The sequence below is a fragment of the Quercus robur genome, chromosome 5 (genome assembly GCF_932294415.1).
Source record: "Quercus robur chromosome 5, dhQueRobu3.1, whole genome shotgun sequence".
NCBI lineage: Eukaryota > Viridiplantae > Streptophyta > Magnoliopsida > Fagales > Fagaceae > Quercus > Quercus robur.
Genome location: NC_065538.1, coordinates 83086955 through 83097618, shown reverse-complemented (window position 1 = coordinate 83097618; position 10664 = coordinate 83086955). Strand labels below are relative to the sequence as shown.

General features: G+C 33.8%; 1 protein-coding gene across 1 annotated transcript; it reads left to right on the top strand.

Moving 5' to 3' along the window:
- The first annotated feature begins 6448 nt into the window (after positions 1 to 6448).
- On the top strand, positions 6449 to 9322 carry LOC126728840 (F-box protein At5g03100-like). Its single transcript, XM_050434601.1, has 3 exons — positions 6449 to 7402; positions 8263 to 8445; positions 8990 to 9322. The coding sequence occupies exons 1-3, from the start codon at positions 6449 to 6451 to the stop codon at positions 9320 to 9322; spliced, it is 1470 nt and encodes a 489-aa protein (XP_050290558.1).
- The last annotated feature ends 1342 nt before the right edge of the window (positions 9323 to 10664 follow it).

Here is a 10664-nt window from a genome sequence, read left to right as displayed (position 1 = left end):
AACACCACCCCAACGCCAACCCAAACACCACCCCAACGCCACCCAAATTCGACCCTAACGCCGAAAACCCACGACCTCCACCACAGCTTTTCTGATCGAGCCTCACGCCGTTGGCCCCATTCCGTTGAAGAAGAGAGAGCAGGAAGAAAGAGAGAGCTTTTCTGATCGAGCCTCACGCCGTTGCCCCCATTCCGTTGAAGAAGAGAGAGCAGGAAGAAAGAGAGAGCTTTTCTGATCGAGCCTCACGCCGTTGGCCCCATTCCGTTGAAGAAGAGAGAGCAGGAAGAAAGAGAGCAGGAAGAAAGAGAGAGAAAAGAAACTGATAAAATGAGAGAGGAGAGAGAAATTTACCGGGATAAATGGATGAAGAGAGAGAAATGAGATTATTAAAAAATTATTTTTTTTTATAACATTCAGCTACAGTACCATCTTACATTTGAGATGGTACTGTAGCTAAATCCCAAATTTGACATTGGCATATGGCATATAGCCTTCCCATTGTTGAGTAGTTTTGGGGCTTGAATGCCAAATGTTTCTAATATTTGGCATATAGCCTTCCCACTGCTGATGCTCTTAAGGCACTTCATGCTTTAAAAAGATTGCAGAGGTACGTTAGCATCCTTCCTTCAGTTGGCTACAACCTATCTATTCATCTCTTTTTCCAAATGCGTATTTAGGGATCTCACTTGCTCATAGATCTTGAAAAAGATCAATATCCTTTATGCAATATTTCTTTCTACCTATTATATGGTTGCTATATTAAAAACTTCAATAAGAACAAAATCTGCCGTGGTTGTGTCTCAACTCTTATTGTTGTATTTATATTTAAAACAAAAAAATTGAGAACGCTTCTTATGAAAGAAATTTTTTAGAAATTGAAAATATTTATAGGAATCTTTTTGTAGATAGCAAATGAAAGTGGGGAAAGATCTCTATTCAAAATCTTGATTTTGTTTGCTCAACTTTACTTCATCAATCCTTTAAGGTGGAACCGGAATGAAGTTGACAAAAATAAAATTTGAAATAATCTTTACCCAAAATAACATTAGAGTGGTGAAGTTCAATAAGTGTGAGTAAAATAATTTTTGTTTCTGGTGTGTGTATAAATATGCTTGAAATACATATGTTTATAAGTATATAGTTAGGACAAAATTTGGTTACAAACTTAGTTCTTGCCTAAGAATACAACTCTCTCAAAAAAAAATTAGCATAGTTACATTTTTTTAATATCTAACCATTAAATTGCATGTTCTTTATGTTCTTAACACAAATGTCAAATTTCATACCAACTGGATGTAATTTACCATTCAATCTATAAACTTATTTTTTATGTATTATTTTAGATTGGCAAGACTTGAAATTTAAACATTAGATTGATGACATCGCTATTAATTTTGATTTCCTTGAAATCTTACAAACATGAAGAATATAAGAAGAATATAAAATACAACAGTGGATTTGGCAAAATTCGCATAAATAAAGAGATATTTAGTATAATTGTAACCTTAGGTTACAACTAAGTTTGTAGTCAAATTTTGTTAATATGATTATATGTCTTAAATGTGTTTATCAATTAGTAAATTCTTTGTGTTATGGAGAAATACTATCCACAAATTTCGTAACAAATCATAGGAGGTTAATTAGAAGGAATTGTTACATTTGTATGATAATTTAAAAATTATACCGCCTATTTTCTTCTTCAATATAAATAATTGCTAAGAGCTCCTCTTTCTTTATTTTACTAAATGATGTCGATAAAAGAGGGTTTTTTTTTTTTTTTTTTTTTTTTTTTTTTTTTTTTCTCACTAACCATCTTCTAAATATTTGAGATCGAAACCACTACCAAGATATTGCTGAGGAACCCTAAGGCCTCCATTAGAAGGTAAAAGAGCACGTGTAATTGAATTATAGGAAATCTAGGAAAGGAAAAACTTGTAAGGTTTACAATTGTTGTTTTTAACCATTGTTATATATATATATATATATATATATATATATATATATATATATGTGTGTGTGTGTGTTTGAAATTTTATTTTAGATAGCAATTGAAAGGAAGAAAGTGATCCCTATTTCAAAGCTAGATATTTTTGCTCAACTTTACTTTATCGTATAAGGTAGAACCCACAATGTTATAAGTGAAGTTATAGAAATAAAATTTTAAAATAAAAATTACCCAAAATAACATCATAGTGGGTGAAGTTGAATAAATATTTGAATAAAATAGTTATTGTTGCTTATGTTTATAAAGATGTTTAAGATATATATGTTTATAAGTATGTTTAAAATTAAAATGGGTATATGTCTATAAATATGCTTATTATTTAGTAAATACTTTGTGTTATGAATAAATTTTGCCTATATATCAGCCCTTTATACGACTCCATTCTCGACCACATCCTCTCCTTGGGCACAGAAGCCGCCATCAGAACCAGCGTTTTATCAAAGAGATGAAACTGGTTATGGACTTCTGCCTATGACTTATACTTCTATAACCTTCCTAGCGTAGCACGTGCCCCTGATTTCGTTGCCTTCCTGTGCAAAACTCTAGAGCTATACAGTTCTTCTGGTAAGTTAGAGAAGTTTCTCATTGACTTCGAATACAAAACTAGTTACGCTTCTGAAGTGAACAAGTAGGTTTGCTTCGCCACAACCCACAAAGTAAGAAAGCTCTATTTAGAATTCGAAACATCTGGTTCGAGTTACTTGTTCCCTCGACGTTTATGCACAAGTTCGACGTTAAAGACCTTGTCTCTAAGGTTTTGTCACTTTACAAAAAAAACTACTATTTGTTGGGGTTCGCTTAAAGTACAATGGTTGGTTATGCAAGGTTAATTAAGCCATGATATGATGCAGAATATTTTGTTGGGTAGTCTTGCTCTTACAGAATTGAGATTGTATAACTTTGTGTTTAAAGGTTACAAAGTGATCATACCTTCACAGGCCTGAAAAAATTAGAGCTAGTTGGAGATAAAGTTCTTGCCAATAGTGATGATGATTCTGCTATTGTAGAAATTTCGGCTCCTAATCTTCAGTCGCTAAACATTTCTGGGTTTATGAACAAAAAGAGGTTCCAGTTGACACAATTACTGAATATGGAAGAAACAGCTGTTACATGATCGATCAGATTGATTTAGTGCGTCTTCTTTTATAGCTTCCTCATGTTCCTAAACTTAGGATATCAGCTTGGTGTCTTAAGGTGAGGTTTTACATACTTTCTTGGCCCATTATTTAATACACAAATTCTTTTGTATGTTTTCTTTGAAGGCTAAAACTTAGGTAAAATGTATAACACCTAACTGTATCTTAAGTTCCTCACTTATGGCTTGTTTGGAAGTTTAAAAAAGGAGGGGGAGTAGAGTAGAAGGAGGGAGAGTAATTCAATTACCTTGTTTGGAAGTTTTTTAAGGAAGGAGGGAGAGGAGTTTGGAAGGGTTTCAACTATCTCTAACCCCTCATTTTTAATTCCCCCAAATTGGAGAAATTTGTAGGGAGAGTAGAATAGATAAATTATTGATTAGATAAATTTCTCAATTTACCATTTCTAAATTAATAATAGACCAATATTGCAAGTCCATTTTCAAATAGGGGTAAATTTGTCTATTTTAATCATTTTCTCTCATCTCCATCCTAATTTTAAAACATTCAAACAAGGGAAATGGAGTAATGTCCTTCCTCCTTACTAATTTTAAAAACATTCAAACAAGGTAGAGGGGAACCATTCCCCTCTACTCCCCTCTACTCTCCTCCCTCTCTAAACTTCCAAACATGCCATTAAATTGAATAATATAGTTGTATTGACTAACCAGGAAATTTGAATTTAATTGTTATTGTAAAAGATATATTGTTTCGTTGCATTAGTTAATACAACTATGTACGTAATTAAAGTCACCAAAGTAACTGCACCTCAATTTTGCAATATAAGATCTTATACCCAAGTTATGTCACCTTGTAAATTTGAGGATGTGCAATCATGTCATTAGGTCTTTTCTATTTTTCTTTGGTGGCTACCAAAGAAACTGAGAAAGGTCAATTGCTTCATTGTATCAACCAGTAATGAAGCCCACTAGCTTCCTCTTTGCTAAGAATGATCAATATTCTTGTCTGTACATGCTATGAAAACATAATTTCTCAATCATTTGAAAAGTTATCAATGCTAAACTCTCTTGCTTCTCTCTTGATTTGCTAAGATCTTAACAATTAATATTGAAAATGCAAAGTTGGCCATCTCCGTTAGCAAAGCTCAAAACTTTGGTATTGGACACAGAGCTTGGTAAGTGGGACCTTCCCGGAATAAAATTAGCTATAAACCTCGTGCCCTCCTACGGCTCCAAGGTGAGTTTTTAATTTTTAGTCAGAACTTCCTTTTTCTTTTCCAGTGCTATATTTTACAATACAAAGTTCATAAAAACTTTAGTATCTTACCACTTCTATTTGATCTATCTCACTTTATTTGTTAAAGTGGTTTTTAAAATGTCCAATTTCAATTGGAATTTTTTTCCCTTCTGGAGCCTTTCCAGTTGCTTTAAGATATACCCTTGTACTTTTTTTAAAGGAAATTACATAGCAAATTTCAATATGTATCCCTAACTTATTGTCTATCTTTTAGTTTGAGTTTCCCCCAGACTATACAGACAGTAACTTTGATCATGAGGAGTACTAGAAATCGCAGGACATGACATTTGGGCGTTTGCATCTCAAGACTGTTGAGATTGTTGGCTTTGGAGCAAGGTGTGTTGGTTTGAAATTTGTAACTGGACTTGTACAATTTCTGCTTAAGCATGCAAGGATGCTACGTAGCACCCTTGCATGCTTAGCACGGTATTCCGTGCTAAGAGAAGATAATTATATATGGAAAAAGAGAGGGTAGTACTACTTCAGGTCACTCAACTATTTTTATCATAACAAAGATCCTCTCCAAATGCTGTGGTTTTGTTCTCCTGAGGATTTATCGGAATTCTCTTAAGCAACAGATTCATTAATCACTATTACATTAATTCATGCATAGAGGTTTTCCTTCTAGATTAGAATTTTATGACCTAACTTTTCAATAGCCTATCCTAAAAATGTAGTAATGTCATATTTTTCTTGCTATTAAGCTTGTTTTAATGAACTATCCAATTCGATGGTACTTGATAAGTGCAATTGTTGTACTTTGCTTTTGAATTTTGGAAAATTTCCTAGTTCTTTGACGGTCCTGAATATCGATTGAACTTTTGAATTCAATGGCTTGCTGAATGGACCAAAAAATAATACGAATTCACAAACTTTAAAAAGTTGCTATGATCAAATGCTTTTGTTCACTGTACTTGATTTTTTGAAAATCACTTCACAGTCCACACTTTAAATACTAATTATTCCACAATCTACACTCTAAATACTAATTACCATCTCAAAAAAAAAAAAAAAAAAAGATAAAAGAAAAAGATAAATCACTCCACAATCTCTTTATTCGAAGTGGATTCTTTTACAAAAGAAAAAAAAATGTGAAAAAAAAATTACCTAGTATTTGATTTCTTGAAAGTATAAAGTACCATAAAAAAAAAAATAATAAAAAGATAGATCACACTACAGTCCACACTCTAAATACTAATTACTATCTTAAATGTTTATAGTCTACTACTTAATAATATAAAATTTTAGCTAAATTGACTTCATTATGCTTTCATGTAACAAACTATTAGGAGATATACAATAGATTCTTGGGTATTATTTGTAATTGCACATGGGTCGAAATGGCAATTTTGCCCTGCCCAATTTGACTTGCTCCTTCACGGTTTGCCTTGCATAGGAGCCTTGCAAAGGTGGTGGGGTGAGGGTGAAGCGAGATTTTAGCCCCGTACCACAGGACGGGACGAGGATAAGTTTAGACATTTTAGACCCACCTCGCCCAATCCCCATCCCTGCCTTGCCTCCCGTTGACAAGGGTTATAATAGTAAACGCTTGGATAATATATTTTAGTTTTTGCTTAAAATTAATTGAATTTGATGGGATGAATTTAGTTCTAATTTGTTGAAGTATATATTTATGAATGAAGTAGGTTTTATTGAAAAAAATTATAATATTTGTAAGACTAATTAACAAAAAGTAGAATTTTATAATACAGGGTGCGGAGCATCGTAAGCTCCAAGGGATAGAGATGGGGCAGAAAAATCATTCGACCCGCCATACCATTGTCATCCCTAGGTGGGCATACTCATAAGCTCATGAATTTTGCAAGTACTCACAGCCCACTTTACAAAATCCATCTCTTGGCCCATACGTAAGCTGTAAGCTTAAATGGGCTCTTCTCTCCATATATGCCAGAGAGGCAGATACCACATTATCACATTCCTTCAAAATTTTCTATAATTAATAGATCACCAATTTTCTAGGGAAATTGGTGATCTTCAAAATACTGGCTTACTATTTTTTTTTTTTTTGAGAACCTTAGAAGACTTTTGGGTCATGGAAGAAAGAAGCAATAGCAATTGTGTGTGTACCAAAAGACATAACCTTGACCGTATCAGCGACTTACCAGACTCCATTCTCCACCACATCCTCTCCTTCTTGCCCACAGAAGAAGCTATCGAAGCCTCATACTTATCAAAAAGGTGGAACTGGTTATGGACTTTTGCCTCAGGCTTATCCTTCTATGACCATCAAGATTCAGAGCATGTCACTGACCTCGCTGTCTCCGTGTGCAAAACCCTACCCCTATACCGTTCTCACAAGTTAGACAAGTTTCACATCACCGACTTTAGATACACACCACGTTTCGAGTGTTATGTGGACTACTGGGTTAACTTCGCAACAACCCACAATGTTGAAAACCTCTATCTAGAACTTGATAGTACAGAGATGCCCTATTATGATCAATATAGGTTGTCTCAAAGTTTATGCACTCACTCGTCGTTAAAGACATTGGCTCTAAGATTTTGTAAGTTTGAACCAAAACCTTGTATTCGTTGGACTTCGCTCAAAGTATTATGTATTGCTTATGCTAGGTTGACCCGTGATATGATACGTAAGATTTTGTTGGGTAGTCCTGCTCTTACAGATTTGAGATTGTATAACTTTGAGTTTCAAGGTAAGGTAGGTAAGAATGTGGTCACTATTAATTCTACAAGCCTGCAAAAATTAGAGCTAGATGGAGGTAAAGATCTATGCAGTGAAGACTTTTCTGTAGTAGTAATTTTGGCTCCTAATCTTCGGTCGCTAAGTATATCCGGGTTAATGTATAGAAGGAGGTTTCGGTTGAGGAATGTATCATCTTTGGTTGAAGCTAAACTCAGTTTCGAGAGGACAATGACTGATCATGAAAGAGAATCTTGTTACTCAAAGAATCGGAGTGTGTTAACGAAACTTCTTGTATCGCTTCTTCATGTTCCCAAAATCACCATATCAACCTGGTGTCTTCAGGTAAGGTTTATACTTAAAAAATCGAAGTTTATTGTATGTTTTCTTTTCAAGGCTAAAACTTAGGTACAACCTGTACCTTAGGTTTCTCACTTAAATTGATCAATAATGTTATTGCATTGATCAATGAATCATATGATTGAATTTAATTGTATTTTGGAAAACATAACATCGTTTTGGAAAAGATAACAGTTTATAAGTTTTTTCCCCTTTCTTTGAATGCATATAAGAAAACAAAAGAATATATTTGAAGAAGAGAGTTGATCAAGAGGACCTTCTTGATTCTTCAGCAAATTCTACCTTCATAGATGTTCTCTTATTCCATCTATTAAACGTTTCTAATTTCTGTGATTAGCTTTTAATGTATAAAGGATAATGGCCATGGTGACATTGATGATATGATTCTGGAAAAGGTTCAATCTATGAACACAAAAAATGGTTATCTTCACTGATAAGTTGGAAAAAAATTTATAATATAGTTGTCTTAGTCGACGACTCAAACCCTGTAATAGGAGAAACAGCTAACTAAACCTGTAATAGGAGAAAGTACTAATTAAACTATGTCAGCTCACAGTTTAATTAAAAAGTTAAAAACAGAATTCTCTGCCATTCTTGTGGCAACTAATAATTAGTAATGCAAATCATATTTTCTATTTTCCTTTGGTGGCAATCCGGGAAGGCACCTGTTAAGAATGTTCAATAACATCATTTTATCAACTAGTAATGAAGCCAATTTCCTTTCTCTTTGCTAAGATTGATCATTCTTGTTTGAACATGGTATGAAAGCATATTTTCTCAGGCATTTGAAAACTCATCTATGCTAAGCCGTCATGTTGTTTTTGTTTTTGTCTGAATGTGCTAAGGTCTTGAGTCTCTTGACAATATTGGAAGTGAAAGCTTTGCCATCTCCATTGGCAGAGCGCAAATGTTTGGTCTTAGACACAGAGCTTAACAAATGGGACCTTCCAGGGATCACTAACCTGCTTCAAAGTTCACCTGATTTGGAGAAACTGGTTGTAAACTTGGTACCCTCCTGCAACTCTAAGGTGAGTTTTTTATCAGAACTTCCTCCCCTTTTTTCCCTAGTGATATTTTACAATACAAAGTTGATATAAACTTAGCATTTTACTTCTTCTATTTGATCTCATCCCACCTTATTTGTCAAAGTGATTTTTAAAATGTCCTATTTTCCCGGGACAATCCAAGAAGGAACAATTTTGGGGGTTGGAATGTGCACTATGCAAGTAAGTCAGACTCCCTCCCCAACAGAACAAGATCCTTTTCATCAATTTCACGACTATGAATTTTTTCCCTCTTATCTAATTGAGTGTAGAGTGCCAAGTCATTTAATATTAAATAACTTTTTTTTTTTTTTGAGGGGATAATATTAAATAACTTGACACTAGATACACAATTAGATTTGCAGTATCTTATTTAAACAATGAATTTGGTCCGTTTCAAATGGAGATGATCCTTAAACTTCTAGAGCCTCCTTTTCACTTGCTTTAAGATATATACTTATATTTTGGACAAAGGAATTAACATTGGAAATTTCAACCATCTATCCCTTAACTTAATGTTCATTTGCAGTTGGAGTTTAAGCCAGAATTTATCAACGATTATAACTTCGATCACGAGGAGTTTTGGAATTCGAAAAGGACATTTGAGTGTTTGTCTCTGCATCTTAAGACGGTTGAGATTGTTGGTTTTGAAGCAAAGTGTTTTGGGTTGCCATTTGTACTTGGGTTTGTACAGTTTCTGCTTAAGCATGCAAGGGTGCTAGAGAAGATGGTTATATATGAAAAAAGAGAGGCTACTAATCAAACCCCGACTCTTGTGGAGGCACGTGAATTTCTGCAGGTCACTCAACTAATTTTATCATACCAAAAATCCTCTCCAAATGCCGTGGTTATGTTCTCTTGAGGATCTGTCAGAATTCTCATAAACAACAATTTCATAGATTACTATCACATTAGTTCATATATAGAGATTTTCCTTCTTGAACATAACTTTATGATCTAGCTTTTTCAATAGTCTGTCCTCAAAATGTAGTAGTGTCATCTTCTTAATATTAAGCTTGTTCTATTACACCATCGAATTTGTGGATGTATGAAAGTGGTGCCATTTTCTCTTGTCTAATCTCTTTGCACTATACTTTTAAATTTGTAATAGTTTAATTTCCAAGTTTCTGACTCATATATCGATTGAACGTTCGGTCTGAGTGGCTTGTTGACGAACCAAACCAAAAAAATGACTTCAACAGGCTAGAAAAAGTTGCTATAATCAGATGCTATTGTTAATCAATTTAAAGATCATGTAAGTGCTTTAATTGGATGATTTGTAAAGCTTAGGAAGTCTTGGATGTTTGAGTTTGACACCTTGGTCGAAGAGGGAATCATTTCTCATCTCAAGGATCCCATATGGTGTTGTAACTCCAACTCTTATTCTGAACCCCCTTTTTTCAATATGAATACATAACTTGTGTACACAGTTTACTGCTAGTTATAGAGATTTTATTTATTTATTTTAATTTTATCAATGATTAACATGACATGCTGCCTCCTGATACTTTAAAAAATCTTTCACATGTTATAAAATTGTTTTTAATGTATTTTGTCATAAAATCATTTATTTGATTGAAGCATGATGGGGTCCTTAGAACAAAAATTTCAAGGCTAGAAACATCACCTGAATGCAAACTTAATTATCACTGAGTATTTGATTATCTGGTTCTAGAGAGGGAGAGAGAGAAAAGTAAGAATATGCACGTTTTTATTTTTTAAAGAAAAAGAATTAAAGTTAGAAACATATAGCTTACTTTGGTTCTTGGAAAATTTCAATATGTCCCTAATGACTCTTTTGTAGTACAAAGATAACATTTCTGCATGTGTCAAATATCAGTTATCAATATGAATGACTCTATTGATGATTTGATATTAGGGACATAGAGATGAATTGATAACTGATAGTTGACACATGCAGAGCCTTATGGCTCTAGGTATACAGCACCAAAACCTTCTTTTTAACACATTTATAACTCGAGCTATCAAATTTCAAACTCAACCAACTGTTTTATAATGGAGATCAGTAGCCACAGCCATGATTCTTAATTTCCTATGAATCTAACAGAACCCATTACACGCTCTGGATCTGACAATCAAGTCAGTGATATCATCCATAAGAAACTTTATCCATAACATTCCACCACCCAAATGGCCCTAGGACTCAGAGAGAAAACAAAGAAAAAAAAAGCTCCAAAGATTTC

What these genes read in the sequence shown, in the direction of transcription:
- LOC126728840 (XM_050434601.1), top strand. Translation starts at nt 6,449, where the DNA reads ATGGAAGAAAGAAGCAATAGCAATTGTGTGTGTACCAAAAGACATAAC. An exon ending in TATCAACCTGGTGTCTTCAG is followed by an intron (nt 7,403 to 8,262) that starts GTAAGGTTTATA and finishes GAATGTGCTAAG; the next exon opens with GTCTTGAGTCTCTTGACAAT. An exon ending in TACCCTCCTGCAACTCTAAG is followed by an intron (nt 8,446 to 8,989) that starts GTGAGTTTTTTA and finishes GTTCATTTGCAG; the next exon opens with TTGGAGTTTAAGCCAGAATT.